Consider the following 24,980-nt stretch of genomic DNA (forward strand, 5'->3'; position numbering starts at 1 on the left):
GAATGATGCTACTACCTCCCTCATAAGGTGGTTATGTGGATCAGATATGTAAATATATGGAAAGCATTTAAAACAATGCTTGGCATAAGAGCAAACTGTTATTTTTAGTTCCTTCAGAGTCTGCCGGTTTGATTCTTATGACTGATAGCCACAGCACCTAACAGAACTGCTTTTTATTTTTATTTTTTGGCTACATCTTGTGGCATGTGGGATCTTTGTTCCCTGACCAGAGAGTGAACCCTCACCCCTTGCATTGGAAGCACAGAGTCTTAACCAATGGACTGCCCGGGAAGTCCCTAACAGAACTTCTTTCAGGCAGGCTGTCAGCCCCGAAATAGGAAGGTGGTGGGAAAAAAACTACATTACTTGAGGACCTTTATGGGAGGAGCGAGATTGCACTTCCTTAGCTTCTGTGCTTTTTTTTTTAAATCTTTAAATATTTTCACTTCTTGTAGATAACTTAGATTTTTTAAAAAAAATATATTTGTATAGGGCTATGCTGGGTCTTCATTGCTGTGTGGGCTTTTCTCTAGTTGCAGAGAGTGGGGGCTACTCTCGAGTTGGGTACGCTGGCTTCTCACTGCACTGGCTTCCCTTGTGGCGGAACATGGGCTTTCGAGGCTGCAGCCTTCAGCAGTTGTGGTGCACGGGCATGTGGAGTCTTTCTGGACCAGGGATCGAACCTGTGTCCCCTACATTGACTGGCAGGTGCTTAACTACTGGACCACCAGGGAAGTCTTTCTGTGCTTTTAAATAAGCCAACATGGTCTTTGCAGTTGCTGACTCTAGGGTTGGATGAAGTGACTGCCACCTGCCCAGAGGCAGTCTGTGAAAGAGATGCAAAGCGTGTTCCCACGTGCCAGCCATCTCCTGTGGGGCTTGGTGTGGGGCTGGGCCTGGCCCTTCCTCCCAGAGGCTGTCTGCCTGATCTGCAGGGCTGTGGCCTCTCTACCCAGGAGAAGGGGGTCTGCGCCTCTGCCCTTCACCTCCAGCCAGGGCCTGCCTGTCTGTCCACCTGTGCTGAGCTGGAAAAGCCAGCTTAGACCTGGGCTGCCTGCTTGCCGCTGCTGTGTAGTCCCCGCCTTATTGAAGCACTGAGGCTCTGGCTGGTTGCAGGCCCCAGGAGACCGGGAGAGGGGCCAGGTGGAAAGCTGTGGGCTGTGTAGCCACCTGGCCACATCGAGTGATTGCCCTCAGGAGTTTTCCAAGGAGCAGACCTGCCTGTCCCTCCAGCTTGGCTACTCGGAGGTTTGCAGCACCCCTGAGGCGAAGCTGGCCAGGTGGGTGGTGGTCAGGACAACCTCTGGCTGACAGTGTTGAGTAACCTTGAATTGGTGGCCTTCTGGCAAAATGAGGGTCCTTGTTGACAAGGCAGGTCTGGCTAGCACATTGTTGTGTGATTATCTGCACAAGTTATTAGCAGAGAAGGAGTTCACAGTACAGGGTGTATGTGTGTGTCTGTGTATGTGTACGCACACATGCATGCATGGAGTTATCACCTACCCTTCACTGAGCATACACACAGCCAAGGAACTGGCTGAGTCCCTTTCCCCACTAATACCCACACTGTATTTTATAGATTCTAAGACATACTTTTTTCTCACATTTTAACATCTCAAATTGCTGTGTGTCATACATTTGTTGGTGTGTTATAATTTGACAGTGCCATCTCTCAGTGTACTAGAAATAACAGTGCATCTTGAAATCAAAGGCATCTTGGATTTAATGAAACACAGAAACTAGGTAACCTGTAGAGGACTTATATAATGTGCCCAGTTTCTTGAAGGAAGGAAGTCGAGCCACGTTATAGTGGTGGGAGGATTTATGACGTGATATCCTGATGTGGTTCAAGTGAATGAGCTCAGAAACCGGGCAGACCTGGACTCAGTTTCCAGCTTTATAGCTCAGAAGCTGTGTGATCTTGGGGAAGTAGAGCAACCTCTCTGAGCCTCGGGTTCTTCCTCTACCAGTTGTGGGTCATGGCTCCCCAGCCATCAGGATTGTATGCTGTGGCTGACAGTGTGGCTTTTGTTGTTTCTCTCTTCTGGGTACTGACCATCTAAGGTCACACTGCTTCCTTCCACCTGGGTTGAAAGGGAACATGAAGGCAGCAAGTGGGTCCTTGGCCTTCCCAAGGTAACAGAGGGAGGCTGGCCTTCATTCCCTGGCTTCTTGACTCAGTTTATAATCCTTGAACGGCATCTTTTCTTTCCTTCCCTTCTCCTCCTCCCACTTTGCCCGAGTTTTCATTTTCACATGTGTTTCCCTTTAGCAATTTTCTTGCAAATCTCTCTCCTCTCCCTTTCTGTAAAATCTTCCCACATGTAGCCTCTTTGAAAAGCTCCCTGTGCTGGGAGAGGGGAGGAGGCTACGCCCCGTTTCCAGGATGGCACAGGCCCCTGGAGCCTCAACAGACAGTAGTCAGTGGTCTAGTGTGCTGTGGTCCCTGCGACCCTCAGCCCAAGTCCAACTTCTGGTGCCACCAGCCCACCTAATTCCTGTCCCCATAGCCTGCAGAGCTCAGCCTGAGAGGCTGCTCCAATGCTAAGTGATGGACCCTGCCATCGCCGAGAGTATTTAACATTCCTGTACCTTCCTTGCTGCATTGAAAGCAGACCTTGTTCAGTTCCTAGTCCCGAGGGCTCTGTGACCTTGTCAAGTTGCTCAACCTCTCTGAGCCCCGGTTTTCTCATCTGAACCATGGTTGATGCACAGAAACACGCGGCTTGTGTTAGGTGCCTAATAGATGTCTTCTTTCCTGGTCTTCCTCAAACGTTTAAGACCACTTGTGTTTCTTGAGCTGGGTGCCAAGGGCTCAGGGAGTGCCTGCCAACAGTGTCACTCCAAGTAAGTGCCCTGAAACAGATGGAGGAGTTCAGGGCAGGGAATAGGGCGGGTGAAGGGACAGGGACCCGCCTGTGTAAGTGGGATGGGATAGATGGGCTGGCTGGGCTGCAGGGGAGGGAACGGGGTGACCGGTCAGTACTTGGCACCTCTGGGGGGTGAGATTAACAAAGTGGGCGCTGCTCACTAAGGGAAGAGCAGTTCTGAGGGAGCAGCAAGTCGAGATTGAGGCCCCATGAGATGTCTAGCTGAAAGTGGACCACACTGAGCTAAGGAGCTTAGTGAGAGATGCTGGCTGGAGGGAGACTGTCAGAGTGGGCTGTGGTCTTTTTTTTTTTTTTTTTTTGATATCTATTTGGCTGCACTGAGTCTTAGTTGCAGCACTCCAGATCTTTGATCTTAGTTATAGCGTGCGAGCTCTCAGTATGTGCAATATCTAGTTCCCCAACCAGGGATCAAACATGGGACCTCTGCATTGGGATTACAGAGTCTTAGCCAGAAGTCCCCGGCTGTAGTCTTAGACCTTGTTTTCGTCAGCAGTCTCCTCTCTGCCTCTCTTGAGATCCTGATGAAAAGCCAGTAGCCTGACTCCCTCCATTTTGCATACAGTGTCGGGGGTTTGCAGCCCTACCCTTGATGAGATCTGAGGGTGGACCTCAGTTATTTGCGTGTACCAATGGGAATAATGCATTCAACCAGACCTGAGAGACATGGAGATGCGGGTGGGGTAGAACTCTGCTCAAAAGGAGCCCATATCAGCTGGTACAGCGGCTCCTCTGGGGCCCCCCGGGAGGCAATGCTCCTGGTTGGGGACTGGGGCGGGGGGGGGGGGACCAGTGGTTTAGCTGTGCTAAGGCTGGGACAGAAAAAACTGCCTGCTTAGTAACACTTTTCTCCTTAAAATGGTACATAAGGGGCAGGGGAGGTGAATTAGAGGACCCAGCCTGGCGTGTGCCTCTTTACCCAGTGCCCCAGGGAGGGTCACGGGCGGAGACAGGGCTCACTGTGGGGAGAGTGCCCCGAGATGGCTGGAGGGCTCAGGGAGCCCAGTTTGGGGCTGGGGGTAAGGGGGGACATGAAGAGTGGGGGGAGGGGCTGCCCTCCCAGATGCGGTGACTTTCTAACTGGAGGCTTGTTTAGGGACAGGCCCGTGTGGCTCAGGGAGGAGTTGTGTTTCAGGCATAAAGGGAACAGCACGTGCCAGGATGTGGGGGGTGAAGCTGGACAGGAGCTTGGGGTATGAGGGGTGGCAGTATCCTGTCCTGGGGCCGTGTGCGCTGGTCTGAGGAGTCAGGACCTGGTTGTTCTGCAGCCAGTGGGGAGCCCACAGGCTTTATGAGGGGGACTTGAGGGACTTCTGTAGTCCTGGACTCCCTGGGGGCCTCTCATCTCTGAGCCCCAAGCTCAGTGGTCAGACCTGGTGCTCTCCCCTGTCCCCACTGCGGGGGGAGGCCTGGGAAGGGACCTGGCTCAGTCCACCCTGGCCAACCGTGCGCTGGTGGCCCTGGTACTGGGCTGCACCCCTGGAACCTGAAGCTTGGGTAGCTGGCCTGGCAGAGGTCATAGGACAAAAAGGAACCACTGGACTGACCCTGCCGGGAGCTCAGTCCTGCTGGGGACTCTGGGCTGGTGGAAGGTGCTGAAAGGTTATAAAAGCAGGGGGGCTCTGCAGGGTGGGGAGGGAAGAGAGTCATCCTGTCATTGGCCAGCTCATCCCACTGTCTGCTCCAGGTGCTCAGTCACTAAGTCGTGTCTGACTCTTTGTGACCCCCATGGACTGTAGACTCCTCTGTCCATGGGATTTCCCAGGCAAGCGTACTGGAGTGGGTTGCCATTGCCTTCTCCCCTGTCTGCTCCAGGAGGATGGGTCGAAAGGAGCCTTGGCTGTCAGCTGTGGGTGAACCCTGGCACCTGCTCGGCCTTTCAAGGCCCAGGGGTTTCTGTGGCAGAGAGGGAATGGGGTAGGGCTGGGTAGGTACCCAGCTTGGCTTTAGACCGTCAGCCATGCTTAGGTTGGATGGCATCACTGACTCAAAGACCATGAGTTTGAGCAAATTCCGGGAGACAGTGAAGGACAGGGGAGCCTGGCATGCTGTAGTCCATGGCGTCGCCTAGAGTTGGACACAACTGAGCAACAGCAACTGCTTAGGTATGTTCCCCCAGAAAGTTGTGTCATTATCTGAGGGTGCCCCGCTGAAGGGAGTGCAGCTGGGCCCACCTGGTGGACTCAGGGGTGGAGAGCTGGCCCCTGGTATCCCTTCCCCAGGATTCACTTTAAACTCCTCTTATCAAGATGGGAACACAGGGAGCCCCCAAGACAAGCCCTACAGACTATTGGCAGTGTGAGTAATTAAGCCCTCCCTTAAAACAGCCACATCTTTAGAAGCTATAATTTGTAGCCCAAAATAGCTGCCTGTTTTGAGAGCCAGGAGAGCCCTTGATGCGCAACCCCCACACACACACACCCCAACGTGCAGCTTGAGAATTCACTTTTGACGTTTGGCCCTCCACCTTGCCCACGATTTTCTCGAGGAGAGCTGTAGAGACAATAGCTGGTGGGAACTGGGGCTTCCCGGTGGGCACTTGGGGAATCTTTTTTGAGACTTTAGAAGGGTCCATGGAAGTTAGGGTTCTTGATTCAGGTTCCCATGGCTACTCCTGTCTGTGTGATGACAAAGCGGCCTAGAGGGAAGAATCACAGCATCACTTGAGGGCAAAGTGGATTAAGTTCTCTGGAGGCCTTATCTGTAAGGAGGAGACAGTATTTACTTGCAGGGATTTTAGGGGAAGGAAATGAAACCCACCTCCTCAAAGCACGCATAGACCCTGGCCAGTGTCTTACCTTCCGGGCTTTGCTTCCTCTCTGCTGTGGTTCCACCTGGCTTCTCGCAGACAATTCTTGTATATGGATTCGGGGAGGTGGATGCCAGGGACTCAGCCAACAGGAAACACCTCCCCTGACCTGCAGCCTCTCCGGGCTGACATACCTAAAATTCTTGGGGCTGGCTGCTGGGTTTGGTTTCCAGATGTGGAAGCAATTTAAGTTCTGTTTTCATAATCCCCAACAGTTTGCCTCCGAAGTCCACGTTCTCGCTTGAAAATCAAGACCTTTGGCTTGACTTCAGGGGCAGTAGGGAGGCCGGCTGGCCTGTTTGAATTCTTTTTGTTCAGGAGGTGGATTCTCTAGGGTGCTCAGATCTGGGACTCTGGGCTTTGCTGGGACAGTTTAAACCTCATCAAGAGCTTGGTCCCTGTGGGAGCAACAGCTGACCCTAGACCACCTCTCTTGTGGGTTCTCCTTGGAGGTGGATCACTTAGCCGAACTTAGCTGCAGTATCTGCCTGGCCTCTTGGTCACTGACCATCATTGACCCTAGACACCCAACCCTGGTGGGAATTGGAGCCTCTGGTTCTGCCCATGGCAGGAGCAGGCTGGCATCACAGCCGAGCGGGGTGCCCGCGTGTCCCAGGAGTGGCAAAGCGCCCTCCTTCCCAAACTGACCACAACAGAGGGAAGAAGTCTGCCCTGGATTTCAAGCAGCCAGAAATACTGCCTGGCATGGAGAAACTGGTAATATCCTGCTCAATTACTGGGCACTGCTGGCCACAGAGGTGGCCTGGCCCAGGGTTAGAGGCTCTGTGGTTCCAGGGCTAACTGCTGATCTCTTGTCAAGCAGTCACTATTTAGAGGAAATAACTTTTACATTTATGTACTATGTACAGTTTTATAGGCACACAAAAATTGCTTTCGCAAGTTTTAAATGCCTGTGGTTGAACTGCATACACACTTCTTTAAAATTAAACTATAATTCCTATGCTATTGAGAGAACACAGGAAATGGAAATAATTTATTTAGGATCCATATATAAATAGTGTTACAAAACATCATCCTGATAATTGTAGATTCACTAGGCTTTCGGTATCCATAAAATAGTTTATTATCATTTTTAAAATATATTTACTTGGCTGCACTGGGTCCTAGTTGCGGCACTCGGGATCTTCGATCTTCATTGCGGCATGCCGTATCCTTAGTTGCAGCATGTGGCATTTAGTTCCCTGATCAGGGATTGAACCTGGGCTCCCTGCATTGGGAGCTTGAAGTCTAAGCCACTGGACCCCCAGGGAAGTCCCAGTACAGTCTCTTTAGAAGCAGCAGGATCTCAAAATGATCATGGAAGAGAAGCCAAGAATTTCTCTAAGGAAAGACCCCTCCCCACCCCCCCAAAAATCCCAAGTTTCTTGACGAGGTTCTGGAGACCCAGTAGTTAGTTCTCTACAGAGGTTACATTGAATTGACCTTGAAGGAATTTGCTCTTATTATCTGGATGAGAAGGTGGGTGGAAAACGTGGACCTCGCTGAGGGGTCTCCTCACAGGCTTCCTAGAGGAGGAGGAAGGTGTACTAGCTTGCTAGGGCCACAGTGACAGTACCACAGTACCACACTTGCACATCCGAAGTGTCTTTTTTCATGGTGCTGCTGGATTGCAGGGGCCAAGATCCAGGTGTCCACAGGGTTGGTTTCTTCTGAGGCCTCTCTCCTTGGCTTTTCTCTCTGTGTCTTCACATGGTTGTGTGTGTGATGTGTGTGTGTTTGTGCGTGCACACGCAGTTCCTAATCTTCTTATAAGGACACTGGTCATATTAGATTAGGGCCACCCTTATGACCTCATTTTTCATTTTATTACCTCTTTAAGGACCCTGTCTCCAAATACAGTTACATTCTAAAAGACTATTGGTTGAGGTGGGGGGGTGGGAGGTGTGGGCAGACAGAATTCTGCCCAGATCAGAAAGGTTCTCCGAACCATCCTCCAAGGGTAGAGGAGGTGAGCAGAGCCTCCATCCAGATAGAGCCTGAGTGGAGAGTGGGCAGCTCTGCCTTCAGGCAAAGGCCCACCGTCAAAGAGGGGCCCTTCCTTCTTATAGCCTGAGCCACCCTCGCCTCTGCATCTGGTCATTTGTAACCTAGACTGCTCGCCCTTCAGCTCTTATCCTCAAGGACTGGTTTTATCTGAGGAGGTTGTGCTGGTCCTCCAAGTTTCCTCTTTCTGCCAACCCTCCCTTTTGTTGTTGTCTAGTCACTAAGTCGTGTCCTACTCTGTTGCGACCCCCTGGACTGTAGCCCGCCAGGCTCCTCTGTCCATGGGATTCTCCAGGCAAGAATACTGAAGTGGGTTGCCGTTGTCTTCTCCAGGGATCGAACCCAGGTCTCCCTGCATTACAGGCCAATTCTTTACCGTCTGAGCCACCAGGGAGACTTCAAAATGAAGCAAGGCATTATCAGAACGAAGGGTATTTCTCCTTCGTAACTAGATACAATTAACATATCTAGTGAAATCAAGCATCATTCCCTAATATCACCCAGCATCCATTGATGGTTCATATTCCAGCTTCCTGTTTGTCCCCAAAAGATCCTTTACATCTCCGTGGCATTGCTTGCTTGCTTGTTCGAACCAGGATCTAATCAAAGGTAATGTTCAGTGTTTATGTCTCTTGGTTAATCAAAAGCAATAGTTCTACCAGTATGGCCTTAACATCCAGCATCTGCTGACGAGTGGTGAGAAATGCACTTAAAAAAAATGTCTTTCAACCTATCAAAATGCACATTTTTAGACCTCACCCCAGGCCGACTGAATCAGAAACTGATTCAATCTGAGTTTTAACCATCCACCCCACCCTCCACATGACTCTGGTGCACACTGAAGTTCGAGAACCACTGGTCTAGAAAAATCCCCCTCCTTCTTCTTTATGACATTCTTTCTTGGAAAAGACCAGGCCAGTTGTCTTGTAGAAGGTGCCACACTCTGACTATCTCCCCATGGCGATGTGTAACTTTGTCCTCTGTTCGCTGCTTTCCCGTTCAGTAGAGGTTAGGTTTTAAGTCTTGATTAGAATGAAGTGTTTTGTAAAGACTGTATGGTAGGTGATGCTGTGTCCTTCATACTGTAACACATCCAGAGGCCAGTGCGTGGTTGCTCCTAACTAGGGGTGCTAGGTTTGATCACTGCATTAAAATGACAGCAGCCTGTTCTCTCCATAGTAGTGGTGCTAGGGTGCAGTGGGGATTCCAGTAATCTATAGGCTGATTCTTTGATATTGCGCAAGTGTCCAGATCGTCATCAGCCTCTGGTCTAATGGTTTTATTCTCCAGCTGTTGGGTGTAATGTTCTGTTTGTGTCAGGTCAAACTTGTGTTCACATCTTCTGTCTCCCTTGTAATTCTCTTGTTTGCGTGCTCTATCATTTACTGAGAGAGAGGAATTAAAATCTCCAGCTTGTTGTTCTAAGTTTTGCTTTGTCTTTTGTGGCATTGTTTGCTTGGTCAAGCCCCACAGCTTGTGGAGTCTGGATTCTCCGACCAGGATTGAACCCTGGGCCCGGCAGTGAAAGTACTGATTCCTAACCACTGGACCACCAGAGAATCCCAGTGGGCCTCGTGTATTTTGAGATGATGTTTTTAGATGCATAAATGCTTAGGAGTGTTACATCTTGTTAAATTGACTTGTATTCTTTTTTAATGTCCTCTATCTCTTGCCTTAAAGTGTATTTTGGTATTAATATAGCCCCTTCAACTTTTGGTTGATGTTCGTGTGGTATTTTTTTTTTCTACCCATCTGTGTCCTTACATTTAAATTGTGTCTCTTATAAATGCCATGCAGTTGTTTTTTAATCTAATCTGACAATATTTGTCTTTTTTGAAATTTTATTTTTGGCTGTGGTGGATCTTCATTGCTGCTTGGGCTTTTCTCTAGTTGTGGAGAGAGGGGGCTACTCTCTAGTTGCAGTGCGCAGGCTTCTCATTGAAGTGACCTCTCTTTGCAGAGCACAGGCTTAGTAATTGGGGCACACGGCCTTAGTTGCTCTGAGACATGTTGAGATCTTCTCAGACCAGGGACCGAAACCGTGTCTCCTGCATTGGCAGGTGGATTCTTCACTACTGAGCCACCAGGGAAGCCCCAATATTTGTCTTTCAATAGGATAGTTTGTTCCATGTTATTTAATAAATTACTGATATGGTTGAACTCTTTTTATTTGATTCTCTTTTCCTCCCGTTTTCCTGAATCCTTTCAGGATGACTTATGTGTTTCCCTATTCTATTTTTTCCTCCGTTAGATTTTTAGCAGCAAATTTTTCTTTTTCATTTTTAACGGATACATTTTGACATGCTCAAATGTGTTCTTGGAAGGGAAGTGGGGACAGAGGGCTCAGAATGTCTCCTGGACGGGGGGATCATGAGGGGTGTTTCCAGGGGGGCCCAGGGTCTGACCCCTTGCCCAAAGAGCCAGATCTCACTGGGCCTTCCCACAGCCCAGGATTCGAGTACCACTTATGCCCACGTGTTGTCCCTCCATGGACACCCAGAGCCCAGGTGCCAGCTGATTCATTCAGTGAGCACCGTCCTCCGCCGTGAGCTCGGGCAGCCACCTCTCCTTGTCGGCAGTCTCCTGGGAAGTCATCCTGATCTGAGGGGTGGAGGGTGGACTTGGACCCAGGGGAGCTGGTTAGAAGATCTGAATGGACACAGACTGGTCTCCAGCTCTCATGCCAGCACAGCGAGGGCCCGCAGCCTTTGGGGCAGACAGGACACGCGCATCAGCTGGACTGAATATGCCTGGCCAGTGCCTGGGTGGTCACTGCCAGGGCCTGCCTCAGACACCCCTGCACGCCACTAACCCTTAATACTTCCAGGCCCTCTGCTCTGCTGCCCTTCAGGGAATTCACCTGCCTCTCGTCTTAGTTTGGCTGCCAGAGGGACCATCGGGCATCCTTCACTTCTAAAGTTTTCCTGGGAGCTATGTCATGCCCCTAACTAACCCCTTCCGGTGCACTCGTGGGACACTGCTTTATCAGCAGTGCGTGTTAGAGGGAGGGTGAAGAGATCCGGCTAAGACACAGCTCAAGAGTTGAGATTAAAACACTGAGTAAAAGGCAGTGTGGGCTTCCACACCGCTTCCGTCGTGGTGTTGTGTGCAATAGCGGACCACCTCATCTGACCACCTTGGCTTTATGTAAATGCGAGTTCTTGAGAAACATGAGCATGGCTTTCTCTTCCGTTCGTTACCAGCCTGAGACTCCACAGCTGGTGGGGGCAGATCCAGGACTGAGCCAAGTGTGCCTGAGAGCCTCAGTCCCCCCATCTGCAAAATGGGCTGGTTTAATACCTCTCTCCAGAGGGTGATGTGAGAAGCAAACCCTCTTAGTATTTTCTACTTGAGACTAATAATAAGCTCCTGAGGAAACCCAGTTGTCACTATGGTCCTGCTCCTAGGATCTGTGGATCCACTTTGTGGTGGAAGTAGTCTGGCGGGCAGGGCTTCCCAGGTAGCTCAGTGGTAAAGAATCCGCCTGCTATGTAGGAGACGCAGGTTTGATCCCTGGGTCGGGAAGATCCCCTGGAGAAGGAAATGGCAAGCCACTCCAGTATTCTTGCTCGGAAAATCCCATGACAGAGGACCCTGGTGGGCTATAGTCCATGGGGCCACAAAGAATCAGACACAACTTAGCAACTAAACAACAAGTGTGGCAGGTGGGGGCATCTGCTCTGAGATTCGCTCCCAGAGGCTCCTGGGTGGGAGCCCAGTTGCGGGTGGTTTTGAGCTGCCGGTGGCACCCTCCCTAAAGTGAGGGCTCGGGAGGTGGACCCTGGAGCCCCTGGCTGGGAGGAGACAGCTTGAAAGCTGCTTTGGCTGCCCCACCGCCCTCTCCCTGAGAGGGGGGTTAACTAGAGGGGACTCAGCCCTAGCCCTAGGGCTGGAAACATGGAGTCTGTCTGTCTGATGTGGCTGCCCCATTAGAGCACAAAGTTTGAGCTCCAGAGCTTTGATCTCACAGTATGAGATCAGTGGAGCTGGCTGAGATGGGTGATAACCTCTAATAGTTCGGTGACCTGGAGCCTCCCAGGTTTGTCTTAGGCGCTGATGGGGATGAGTTGAGGCCTTGTATCTGAATCAAGGTTTTTTTGTTCAGAAGGCAAGGCTAAGGCACCAGCTTCTCTGTGTGGACACTTGAAAGAAAGTGAAAGTGAAGTCGCTCAGTCATTTCCAACTCTTTGCAACCCCATGGACTGTAGCCTACCAGGCTCCTCTGTCCATGGAATTTTCTAGGCAAGAATACTGGAGTGGGTTGCCATATCCCCCTTATTCCCAACCTTGCCCCTTGGCTGGCACCTGGGCAACCCCCTGCTAAACCAGAATCTCCCATCAGCCACTGATGAGCACCAACCGCCTGCAGAGCCAGGCCTGGCTTCAGGACAGGACTTGTAGCTACAAACAGGAGTCGGGGACAACCTGCATCGCTGCTAATGGCAGCTGCCAGCATCTCTGCATGATGAGAGTGGCTGAGCCACAGTGGCTAGTAGGGGACCCCCACCCCGGTGACCCCATCCCTTTACCATGTACCTGGGGCATTGACACCAACGAGTTAACTCCTTAACCTGAATTTTCTGCCACCTGCGGGAAAGACCCAGAGAGATCCTGACCTGGCCTGTCACTGTTCCTGGGCGGTTGGCTGGCTGGGAGGGTGAGGAGAGATTCGGTCCCCTGCCTGGCCCCCCAAGCCGGCTTCAGCCTCACCCAGACAGTAGGCTGGCCTCTCCCCCACACTGTGCTTGGTTTGTGTCCATCTCTCCCCCCATACCTTCCCTGCAGGGGTTCCACGTGTGCCCACTGGTGCCTGGGAGCAGAGGAAGCTGGGATGTGCCCACCCAAGCTATTTTTACCCGGCCCTGTCCCCACAGAGCTGTTCTCTGGCTGCAAGTTACTGCCAGGGGAGTGGAGCCATTGCCAGGGCTGGGGGTGGATAGCCAGAGCTGCGAGCCTCGCGGACTCCCTTGCCCAGGCAGCATGTCACCCTCACACTTATTAAAGGGTGTGATTAGTGTGCAGAGAGATCTTCCAAGACAGTGGGCAGAAGATGACCTGGTGGGAGAAGAGAGGCACCTGTTTGGAGAGCAGTCTTGGTACTTGGGAAAGTCTGGCTTCCAGAAGCTGGACCCAACCTGCTTTCACCCAGTGTGCTGTTGGAGTCAGAGGGCAAGGTTTGTGGGGACTGGAGAGGGGCCACTAGGCCAGCAGGCACCCCAACTGCCTTCTCTCAATACGGTGAAGACAATAATAGATTTTTTGAACACTTTCTGCTTAGAATGGGCCTCCCTGGTGGCTCAGACGGTGTAGAATCTGCCTACAATGCAGGAGACCTGGGTTCGATCGCTGGGTTGGGAAGATCCCCTGGAGAAGGGAATGGCAACCTGCTCTGGTATTTTTGCCTGGAGAATCCCGTGGACGGAGGAGTCTGGTGGGCTGCGGTCCATCGGATTGCAGAGTCAGACATGGCTGAGCAACTAACGCTATAGTTACACTTCAGCTTAAAATACATACCAACTCATTTAATCCTAAGTCTTAACCCCATTCCATGGATGGGGAAACTGAGGCACTGAGAAGTTCAATAAACCTAAGAGCACAGAGTTCGTCAGTAGTGGAGCCGGGATTTGAACCAGTCAGTGTACTTTCAGAGTTTGCTCCTCACACCACTCTGTCCCTCTTCTTTGCTGTGTTTCCAGCACCTGTGAGGTGCAAGGCATTGTTCTAGATTCTTCACGCAGTCTTGCCAGGTAGGTGTTTCCACCCGTCTTTAGATGAAGCTCAGAGATTGAACAGCTGGGTCACAGCCACCAGTGATGACGCTGGGATCGGCACCCAGGGCTCTCGTACTGGGCTCTTCCCAGCGATCCATCTGCACCTCGGTTTGGGGGCACTTGTTAATCACCCACACTGTGCTCTCTGTGATGATGATTGTGGGGCTTCAGGTGTAGAAGCCCTCATGTTTATCCCCTTCCTGGGGAATGTGGAAATCGGGTCACCTGGAGTCTTTTAGCTGCCAGGAAAATGTGCTGGGGTGCTTAGTTTCTTCAGTCGTATCTGACTCTTTGTGACCCTATGAACAGTAACCCACCAGGCTCCTCTGTCCATGGAATTCTCAAGGCAAGAATACTGGAATGGGTTGCCATTTCCTTCTCCAGAGGATCTTCCCAAGCCAGGAATGGAACCCAGGTCTCCTGCATTGGCAGGCAGATTTTTTACCACTGAGCCACCTGGGAAGCCCCTTGGGCTGGGATGGGGAGGGCCAACGAAAGTCATCCATTTGGGGCCCTCCACACCCCCTCAGAACATGGACAGTGAGGCATTGTTGGCCACTCCAAGGCTTGGAAGGGCCCCACCAGTCCTGATGCTTGGCCTTCTCATCAGCCATTGAATTCAGCTCATGCCTGCTTCCTACAGAGGAAGAGGTGACTTGGGGCCTGCTGGTGGATGAAGGCTGCTCCTGAGATTGGAGAGACGGGGGCATCATGGGCAGGCTGTGTGTCTCTGGGCTGCCGCTCCCAGCTGAGGCCAGCGGCATCCCGCCCCAGCCCAGGATGGGGGTAGGGGGAGCAGATGCTGGTGCTGCAGACCTGCCCTGCCAGAGCGGCTGACTGGGACCTGTTTGCTCAGCCTTGGGCCTCAGAACTCTCCAGAAAGCCTAGTCCCATGAGGACGGCATACCTCCTGGCCTCTGGTCTGTCCTGGATCTCACTGGCTGACTAGCTGGGGACCTATGGGCTATAGGGACAGCTCGGCTCCTGCAACACACAGACCCTAAGAAGGGGCAGAAATTGTGTTGAGCGGCTCATGTAATTGACTGAAAGCTGTACTAAGTGAACAGAATGGTTATGAGTGTATCAGTTGTTCACCCTCATGATCACGTGTCTGACTGGATGCCGAGGCCCCTCAGTATCAGGAGAGCATCCAACCACACATTGTTAGCCTGGAAAAAGAGCAAAATTCAGACTTCAGAGTCCGTGTGTCTACTGAGCGAGTGTCACTTTCACACCATTGTAAAGTCAAAAAATCATAGGTCGAGCCATCATAAGTCAGGGACCGTCTACCCTAGAAATGGTTTTGAAGTTACAATTAAAATTTCCACTTGCCTTGAGCAACAGTTGTAGGTTGAACGAAGAGGTGTTGCCATAGGAAGAGCAGCCATTTTCTAAAAGAAAAGCCTGGTGTATTGAGAGGGTGTGCACATGGGTGTGTAGTGAGAGTGGGCGTTGAAGGGCCGGGATGTGGCGTGTCGGAGCTGGGCTCCAGGTCTCAGCCGGGGCGTCCGTGGCCCGGGCGTTCCAGGCAGCCCCTCCCACTCTGATCTCCTGTGTGTGTTGAACGAGAGGAATCTTCATCCTAACTTCCTTCTCTCCCTGGAGTTCTCCCAGGGCTGTTGTGAGAAACAAACGGTGTGTGTGTGTGTGAGACAAGATGCTTTGTCAAGGGTGAAGGGCCCAACAGCTGTGGACTCTGCTCAATCAGAGAGTAAAATGCCCAGGAGGTGGGGGTTGAGTTGAGGAGGGGTCCCTGTGGGGTGTCTGACCCCTTCTGCTGCCCCTGCCCTCCTGTGGCTGAGACAGCCCACTCCAGGCCGCTCTGTCCCCCCTGGGCAGGGCCTTGGGCCAGGTACCTGGAGTGTGGGTATGTCTCCGTGGGACCTCAGGTGAGAGGGGGCCGTTGGTCCCCACCTGCGTCCCGTGAGTTGGATGTCAGGACAGAGTGCCTGGCTGAAACTCAACCTCCATTGAGGCAAACATGAGTTGGCCAGAGACCAAGCCAGATGTTTGCACACGGATGCTGGTCTCCACGAGGCCGCCCGCCTGCCTTCTGGGAGCCGGCTGGGTGGCAGCCTCCTGGGGACCCCTGCTGACAGGGTTCCAGGAGAAAGGCCTGGGCATGAGAGACTCACAGTCTGACCCCAGCACTGCCACTGATTCCCACGTGGCCCCAGGCAAGACAGCGGTGGAAGGAGACCCGGCCTTCGGGGCTGTGAAGACGGGAAGAAACACCCACGTGCAAAGTGACCAGACCCCGTCTTGTGAGCCACAGAGCAGGGACTCCCAGCCAGTGCTGCCGTGTCTGGGAGGGTGAAAACCTGCGAGTGGGTGAACAGAGCACACACCTTACTCCTCCGTGAGCCCCAGCTCTCCCCTGAGAACCCTCTCCTGGTGACCTTGCACCAACCCGGAGATGCCCTGGTGGGGGGCAGGTAGAGGGTGGCAGGTGGAGTTGCAGCATTAGGCGGAGCACCCAGGCTTCACAGTTAGTAATATGCCCCTGTCCTGTGTCTCTCTTCATGGTCACCATGGGGTCTGAAAATCCATGAAGCGTGGGTTGCATCAGTGATAGATGAAACCAAGCGAGCTGTGGTCAGAGGCAGGTGGGGGTCCTTTACCCACCGGCCAGGGGACTTCTGACAGGTTACTCTCTGAGCCTTGACTTCCTCGTTAGTAAAATGGGGATGGGAATTCATGTCTCAAAGGGTCATAAAGCTCAAATGAGATTATACATTAACTCTCAACTCGGTCTCCAGAATCGATGGGTGGTCTGTGAATGCTGGGTTTTCTTTGTTCCTACTGGGACACAGCTTTGGGCTTACAGACAAGAGCTTGCTTAGGACATAAGATCTGATAAGGTTGGGAGCCCTGTGGGGTTGGATTATGACATAGAATCAGACACAGCTTAGAGACTGAACAACAACAAAGGTGGAAAGAGCCACGTGAACACCAGGGGTGAGTTTAATTACACAGCCCCTCGGCCTCCACAGTCAGGGGTGGCTGGCTGCCTGATGCTGGCTTTATTGGTCCATCTGGTGCTCAGCCAGTCACGGCATAGGCAGGAGCCAGGCTCATTAATCACCATCTATTCTTAGCCCCAGCATGTCTTGGTGGGGACAGAGCCCCAGGAGGACTGCCTGCTCACCAGCAGACACAGCCACACTGCTCGCTCACCACCTTCCTTGAATGTCCCTGATCCTGTTCTTGTCTGAGATGCCCCGAGGCTTTTCACAGCCCTGTTACTGTTACCCTTCCTGTTGTCCTGGGGCTGGAGGAAGCACCTCTAACCCGGGCTCTGCCAACCCTAGCTGAGAAGCAGGCCGAAGAACCCGGTGGGTATTTGACATCTTGACTGGGAGCAGGTGAAGGCAGTTACGTTTGAGGTTCCTACATCCTTAGGGGCAAAGCAGCCTTGAAAAGTGACTTGCAGAAAGTTGCCTCTCGGGCTAGGGTAAATGCTGAATAAAACCAGAGCTCTTCTCAGACGATTTTGGCAAAAGGTTTGGGCAGATCTTTATGGTGTTCTGGCATTGTGCCAGGCAGTGTATGAGGACCCTCGGGACCGGCCCAAAGCTCAGACTTGAGAGACCTAGAATTCTTGCTCCCCAGAGTGGCTGTGGTTGGATAGCATCACTGATTCAATGGACATGCACTTGAGTAAACTCTGGGAGATGGCGAGGGCCAGAGAGAGGCCTGGCATGCTGCAGTCCATGGGGTCCCAAAGAGTTGGACACAACTTAGCGACTGAACAGCAACAGCAGTAAGGTGGCCGTGGCAGGGCCAGGACAGACCTGTGGCTGGGAGGTCCTGCTGGGACACAGGGATCCCGTAGGATTCCGTTGCTATTCTCGGCTTACAGAGAGGCCAGAGCTGGAGTTCAGAGACAATATCTGACATGCCCAGAATCAAGGTGTTGGGGTGCGGGGGGGCCGACCCTCATGCTCTGCTGATGTCCCTGTAGCATGTTGCATCAGACTCTGCTAGGTCATTGTCACTGGGGCTGTGCCCTTATAATCCCCCAGAAGCCTTCTCCGAGTCACTTGGCTTCCTGTCCAGACTTTGGGATGGAGACCCTACTGAGCAGCCCAGGTGCCCTGGATGATGCTGCTGGCCTGGCTGTGGCCCTTCTTCACGGATGGTGGTCCCAGATGTTCCTACCTCTCACTGGGTTTGCTTAAGAGGCCCCCGAGACAAATCATGTGCCAGGGTCTCATACCCGAGGTCTTGGGGTCTCTGGCTCCCTGGCACCACCTGCCAGTCCCCTCCTGGCATCCCTGTGGTCTGAGGAGCAGTACTGAGCCCCAGCAGCCAGGCTCACTCACGCTGTCCCCTTCTGTCTTCCCCAGGGCAGCGAGGTGCCAGACCCCACCTTTGCTGATGGCGAGCTCCTGCCCGCAGAGCCAGCCTTCTTTCCCGAGGATGAGGACGAGGCCATGACGCTGGCCCCACCCGAGGGCCCCCAGGAGTCAGACATGGAGGGCCCCATGGAGAGCACTCGGAGCCTGGAGGGGCCGGTCGGGATTCCCGCTGAGAAGGATGTGGGTCTAGGAGGCCTGTTCCTGCCCGAGGACAAGTGAGTTAAAACTGCCTGGAGCGTCAGGCGTCAGGAGAAGGTGATGAGCATGCCCAGCCCAGAGATTTGGAGAAGGAAGCAAGGGCCTCCAGTATCCGTTGACCAAACAAAATTGTCAGCTTTTCATCATTGGTACCTTTCAAGGAAAAGGCAATTTCATACGTTTCAGCCTAATGTATTTTCTCAGTTCAGGTGTTCTCAAACCCCAGTGGCTCTAGAAGTCACAGTCTTCAAGGGGGGAGGTGCCTTTGGAGTTGTTCATCCGTGTTGCGTCCTGGGAACGGTCCATCCACTGTGCCTGTGACCACAGCCCATGGACAACTGGTCATGGGGACCACAGACCCTTTGATCTATTGGCTAATCATTTGCTGCCTGATCATTCCTGTTGTTTTCTGGGACCAGTCACCAGGAGGCAGCCAGCAGTGGGTGCCAAGAGTTTTAGTAAAATTTATACAAGAACAAAGTGAGGAATATGATGAATGCAACCCCAGGCGCTAAGGAACCTGAGGGCAGATAAATAAGGAAATAAATAAAATAGGGTGAGGGTACCAACAGACTTGATCTTTGTCACCCTATCATTAATGCTGTGATGCCTGGATCACTGTTTCCCATTTTTGAAGTGGAGTCTTAGAGGGTGGAGAAATCCTAGTTAATGAGCAACTACCGCCCAGTGAAGGGAAGATATATTTTGGCAGGTGAGGCGTTGGTTGTACTCTTTGTTCTTAGGTTGTAGAGCAGGTGCAGCCAGCCCCTGACGCTGCCCCAGGCCACCCTGGGTCACCCGTGAGAGAACCAGGGTCTCTGACCCGTGATCTGCAGCGTCAGGCTGCTTTGGACAAGAAGTCCTCTGTATAAACATAGGAGGAACATCCTGCCTAGTAGCTCATTGTTGTTTATTTTAAAACCTCATTCGTTGTTAGAATATAAGCACTGACACAGCTTGAAAAAGGGAGGAAAAGTGAGAATGAAGGGCAGGTAACTCACTTGACTCATGGTCCCACCCTCCACACCCAAAGCCCTATTGCCATTTAAATATTTTCATTTCCTGCTTTTCCTTCTGTGTAGACCCATCGCATGCTTAGACTTATTATGCCTAAAATTTTACATCTTTTGTTTCATTCTTAGTTTTAATTTTGTGTGTGTGTGCTCAGTTGCTCAGTCGTGTCCAACTTTTCTGCCTCATGGACTGTAACCATGCCAGGCTCCTCTCTCCATGGAATTTTCCAGGCAAGAATACTGGAGCGGGTTGCAGGTGGATTCTTTACCACTTAGTACCACCTGGGAAAATTAAAAAAAATTTTTTTTAAGTTTAGTTTTTAATTTAAAAAAATTTTTTAAATTAAAAAAAGCTTTGAGTTTTAATGTTTCCACATTATTGCCAATGTTTTTTTTACAAAGCTTTCCACAACAGATTGAGAGTCCACAGTTTATGTGATCATTTCATTTACTGATACATGCTATTGTTTAATAGCTATTTCAGTGTAGCTTCAATAAGCCATTGAGTTGTAAGCAGTGTTCTGCTGCTCTGTGGAAGCATCGATTTGAACATCTCTGGAGCAGAAACCCTTTCTGTGATGAGATGTTTCCCTTAGGATATGGTCCCCAGAGTGTGCTTAACCAGGGCAGGAAGTACAGGCTTCATCATCAGGGTCCTGGTGTCCTGGCACCCACGGACCCCTGGAAGGTCTGGCCTGTCTGTCCCCCACGGGCTGTGGCGCCCCCTGGTTCGCAGCTGGCCCTTGTCCTACACTCAGGTCCCTGGGCCACCCTCCGTCCATGACCACGTCAGACCTCTCCACACACTCCACCACCTCGCTCATCAGCAACGAGGAGCAGTTTGAGGACTACGGGGAGGCGGATGACGTGGACTGTGCCCCCAGCAGCCCCTGCCCGGACGACGAGACCAGGACCAACGTCTACTCGGACCTGGGGTCGTCAGTGTCCTCCAGGTGGCCCCTCGGTCTACAGCGGCCTTTGGGATCCAGGAAAAGTGGCAGAACCAATCCAGCCTCATCCCGAGGCGGGGTTCGGCAGGCAGAGTCGTGAACTAACTGGGCTCTGCTCCTGTAGATGGGCAGCAACTGCCTTTGAATCCTGATTGGGGCTGGGGGTTGGGGGTCTGGAATTCCTCCTTCCTTCTATCTTGGGGAAGAAACCAAATTAACCAGCCTGAGGGGCCGCAGACGCCAAGTGGCATGTTGATACCTTCCCACGCAGCTGAGTCATTGCTTACTCTGACGTTAACTGTCAGTTTCCTCCTCTGTGAAATGGGTACAGCTCTTTGGCTTCCTGTCTTTGAGAGCACTGGAGGAGGGAGCTCTGTTGTTCTAGTTCCACTCCCCACCCCCAAACACACACACACACGAGGCTCACAGGTTTCAGAGAATCTAGTAATAAGCTCAGCGGAATGGGGCAGGGCACCTAACTGGACAGCAGTTCCGGAGGTGAACCTCTTTCCTTCTTATGACCCAGCGCGGGGCAGACGCCTCGAAAGATGCGGCATGCATACAACAGTGAACTGCTGGATGTTTACTGCTCTCAGTGCTGCAAGAAAATCAACCTGCTTAACGACCTGGAAGCCCGGCTAAAAAACCTGAAGGCCAATAGGTGAGGCCTCGGAGACCAGCATGGGGCGGATGGATGGGGTGGGGACCCGGGGAAGAAGCATCGAGGCAGGGACCCCCACTCTCTCCTGGCCAGTGATCGGGGGCCCCCACTCTCTCCTGGCCAGTGATCGGGGGCCCCCACTCTCTCCTGGCCAGTGATCGGGGGCCCCCACTCTCTCCTGATCAGTGACCAGGGGGCCCTACTCTCTCCTGGTTGGTGATCAGGGATCCAACTCTCTCCTGGCCGGTGATCGGGGGCCCCATTCTCTCCTGGCCAGTGATCAGGGGCAGTTTCTGAGGGCCAAGCTGATGTGTAAATTCCCTTCAGTGGGCAGAAAAAAGCCTTGCTTGTATTTGTATATCCTGTAGCCAGGGCAGAGGAAGCAGTGGGCTAGAGGTCCCTCTGTTCAATGACCTTTTCTTTCTCCCTGTCTCTCTGTGTAGCCCCAATCGAAAGATCTCCAGCACAGCCTTCGGACGGTAAGGCCCCCCCTCGGGGTGTGTATGTGTGTTAGTCACTCAGTCGTGTCCAACTCTTGTGACCCCATGGACTGTAGCCCACCAGGCTCTTCTGTCCATGGGATTCTCCAGGCAAGAATAGTGGAATGGGTTGCCACGCCCTCCTCCAGGGCATTTTCCTGGCCCAGGAATCGAACCCAGGTCTCCTACATTTCAGGCAGATTCTTTACCATCTGAGCAGGGTAGCTAGGGTTGAATGCTGTCCTCTTGAACTACACTCCTGCTGCCAGGGTGGCCAACTCTGTGCCAGCAACTCAGACGGAGCTAGTGCCCTGCATGTGGCTAAACAACAGAGGGGACGAGGCGTCCCAGAGCAGTGCAGGCAGCGGAAGATCCACTTCCAGGAAAGAAGGGCTGGGTTCCTCCCCGGCCTATCTGGTGTCCCTCCTGGCAGGATTCAGCCTCTCCAAACCCGCAGCTGCCCCTGCCTCTGGCAGGCACCCCACGGGTGCCCTGAGAGACACAGTCCACCCCACGCTGCCATGTGCTTCCCTGTGCTTGGGAGCAGGTGGCTCTACCAGCAGAGACCCTGGGCTTCCCACTGGCAGAGATGGGGCGTGAGGGTCTCCCCTGGAGCTGGTCCCTCTGCTTCTGGGCCCACCAGGTCCCGCACCAGCTCTCCTGCAGACTCGCCCAGGTCCACACCTGGGGCCCTGGGAGCTGCAGCAAGTGTCCAGGCGCTGGGGTGGGGCGGCCTCTTGGCTGAGACCCCGGCTGCTGCCTGGCATGGAGTGGGAGGTGGGGGCTGCTGGGAAGCGGCAGGGGTTTTGCCTCAGGTAAAGGTCATCTGGACAGCTGCAGCCCCTTTCCAGTCCACTAGCCCATGGTCCTGCACATCCTGGGTGGGTTTCCTCCCCGCTATCCATGGCTGGGTCCCCAGTGACATAGCAGGAGCCAGCTTGGTTGAGGGGCTGGGTGGTCTCAGGGGGCCCAGGCCCTCTGCCCGGATTGCAGTGCCCGGCTGCCTCATTGGGGTGGTTTCCAGGTGGAAGGGGCTCAGGAGGTGGGGGTGGGGGAAGGTGCCTCCACTAGCTGAGGTCCCACGTCACCTCTTAGCTGAACCCCCAATGAGCACAGGGAGCAGGAGGAAAGTCCGTGATGGACTGACCATGCCTGCCGGGGCTCAGGAGGGCCATCGCGACCTGTCTGGTGTCCTCGGGGCAGAGCAATCTCTTGAGGTCAGGGGTCAGGCCACTCTGCTCCCCTGACTGAGGGAGGGCGGCCTCCTCAGAGGGGGTTCCTGGTACTCTCCCAGTGGTCTGGAGTGCTCCCCCAGTCTCCCCAAGGCCCCTGCAGCCAGACAGGCCTCCCCCTCCCCACCAGGCAGCTTATGCACAGACTTGCATTTCCCCCCCACCCCCCACCCCCAGGCAGCTCATGCACAGCAGCAACTTTAGCAGCAGCAACGGCAGCACCGAGGACCTGTTCCGGGACAGCATCGACTCCTGTGACAACGACATCACGGAGAAGGTGCGCCAGGGCGGGCGTGCCCCCTGGGATGGGGTTGGGGTGCTCCCAGCTACTGCCTGGGGACATGGGAGACCCTGACCCTGCCCAGGAGTTGGGGGTAGGCAGCCCCGATCACCTGGACACATCCATCCCCACCCCTGCGTGACTCCTCTTTACACACCGTCAATGGGGGTCCTGGCCTCAGTCCCACCCTCGTTAGGTTCTCTGTCCCATGGACTCAAAGGTTTTCTCCACCACCCCCCTATGGTAGGTGAGCTTCCTGGAAAAAAAGGTGACAGAGCTGGAGAATGACAGCCTGACCAACGGGGACCTGAAGAGCAAGCTGAAGCAGGAAAACACACAGCTGGTGCACAGGTCAGGCCAGGCCTCGGCTGCAATGCCCCCAGGAGAAGTCGAGGCAGGGGTGACGTGCATGTCCTTCTAGCTTGGAGGGCCTGTGACATGTCAGCGCCTTGCTGTGGGCCCTGCCTGTGTTGGGTGCCCAGGAGGACAGGTCTTTGGGGAACAGGGAGACAGGCAGAGCTTGACCTCGGCCCTCCAGGTCGGCAGCCCCAGCTCGGGTCAAAGGTGGAAGTTGGGACTCATTTCCTGTCTCTGTCCTGCAACAGTGAGAGCCTGGCTCCGTTCCAGGGGACGAGCTCTACAGAGGGAGAGGCTGGTGGGAGTCAGGGGCTCACACCTGCCACCCGTGGGAGGGGTCCAGGCATTGCTACGCCCTCCCCCGGACAGAGGCCCACTGAACACGACTCGATGAGGTGGTGCGTGTAGAGTATAACCCTCCTGAAACTTGGTAAACTGATCCCCACCCAGGGTCTGGTCCTCAACCTTGGAGGGGCTCAAAGATGGGTCCTCTTGTGCACCCCGGAGGGTCAGCCTCACAGGGTTGTGTCCCGAAGTAGTACACCATCCAGGCCACCAGTCACAGGGTTAGAAGATCCACAGTGGTGCCAGGCCTTTCCCGGCTCTGGCGTGCTCCCCACCACCCAGGACGTGCCCATGTTTCAGTCAAGGTGCCCAGTGAGCTGAACTGCTGATCAGAGGCATCCTGGCCCGGAAGGGAGGGAGTGAACAGAGGAGGTGAGGCCTGAGGGCTGTTTGATCCGGCCGCGGTGAGGCCGGCCCTCTCTGTGCCGCCCTGGAAGACCCGCTTCTCTGCTCTGGACCGACTGCCAGCACCGCCCCTCGGTGGCGTGCGTGGCTGGCCCACCTCTCCTTAGCTGCTGCGAGGTCCCCCATTCATCTGTCAGTAGAGCTGCCGGCCCACAGTTGGGGTGTTGATGATGTGGTGTCCGGGGTTCCCCTTGGTTGCAGCCTAGGGAGGGGAGAAGAGTGAGGCCACGAGAGCGGGCTCTGCACTGGGGTCATGCCCCTCTCTGCAGGGTGCATGAGCTGGAGGAGATGGTGAAGGATCAAGAGACCACGGCCGAGCAGGCCCTGGAGGAGGAGGCGAGGCGCCACCGCGAGGCCTACAGCAAGCTGGAGCGCGAGCGCGGAACAGAGATCGAGCTGCTTACCACCAGGTGCGTCCCTCTGATGCCTCTGTGGGTAGATGCGGTCCCATTATTTAGACGGGAAAACTGAGCCCATGTGGAGGCCTCCAGTTCTAACAGTTCTTCTTTTGATGCCCGAACGCCTGGGCGTGTTCTCTAGGAAGCAGGTAAAAGAATGTTCAAAGTAACATTTTTCATAGTAGGTCCAACTGGAAGTGATGCTTTATCTATCAATAAGAGAATAGGTTAAAGAAATACACACACACACACAGTCCTGGGCTGGGCACATACACACACACACAGCTGGACACACACACACACACACTGGACACACACACACACACACTCCTGGGCTGGGTCTGCTGTCCAGGCTTGGAGCGCCCCCTGCTGTCAGGTCCTCCCCGCCCCTGAACACTAGGGTGCCCTGACCCAGGGTCGCAGGGGCAGAGGCTGCGCAGGGCGGCTCCTGGGCCTTGGCCATGGCTGTTTGCACCGGAGGCAGGCAGGGGAGGACAACCTGGGGCCCTGGCGTGATCACCCACCAGCTCTGTGACGTTGGACACCCTCTGTCTCTTCCTGGGCCTCAGTATCCATCTGTCAGCCTCCCTGTAGTGTGAGCAGGAAGGCGGACGGGCTGCGGCACAGCTGAACACTGCAATTAGGTGGGGGCTCTGAGGGTGTCCAAGGCCCTCCCCCCGACCCAGGCCAGGGACCCCCCTGGGCCCCTGACGGAGAGGATGGCTGCCCCCCTTCTCCTCAGGCCCCCTGCCGCCCAAGGGTCTGAGCTGAGCCTTGGCGAGTCTGCTCGGCCCAGCCTGGGTTGGGAGGTGGTCTCTCACCTCGCACC

General features: G+C 53.8%; 1 protein-coding gene across 5 annotated transcripts in view; it reads left to right on the forward strand.

The window, feature by feature from the left end:
• RAB11FIP4 (RAB11 family interacting protein 4) overlaps positions 1–24,980 on the forward strand; it is a 112,867-nt gene that overhangs the window by 83,298 nt on the left and 4,589 nt on the right. For 3 of the 5 annotated variants that reach the window (XM_081579708.1, XM_081579707.1, XM_081579709.1), the window contains 7 exons: positions 17,822–18,048; positions 19,803–19,997; positions 20,521–20,655; positions 21,099–21,134; positions 22,544–22,643; positions 22,894–22,997; positions 24,023–24,163. In XM_081579708.1, coding sequence (XP_081435834.1) covers positions 17,822–18,048; positions 19,803–19,997; positions 20,521–20,655; positions 21,099–21,134; positions 22,544–22,643; positions 22,894–22,997; positions 24,023–24,163 — 938 coding nt within the window. Of the gene's footprint in view, positions 1–16,371; positions 16,431–17,821; positions 18,049–19,802; positions 19,998–20,520; positions 20,656–21,098; positions 21,135–22,543; positions 22,644–22,893; positions 22,998–24,022; positions 24,164–24,980 lie in introns of those variants that run through there. The other 2 variants (XM_081579710.1, XM_081579711.1) reach the window with 2 other exon arrangements.

Source organism: Giraffa tippelskirchi, chromosome 3, assembly GCF_054371585.1.
Source record: "Giraffa tippelskirchi isolate mGirTip1 chromosome 3, T2T-mGirTip1v1.2.pri, whole genome shotgun sequence".
In the NCBI taxonomy this organism is placed as follows: domain Eukaryota; kingdom Metazoa; phylum Chordata; class Mammalia; order Artiodactyla; family Giraffidae; genus Giraffa; species Giraffa tippelskirchi.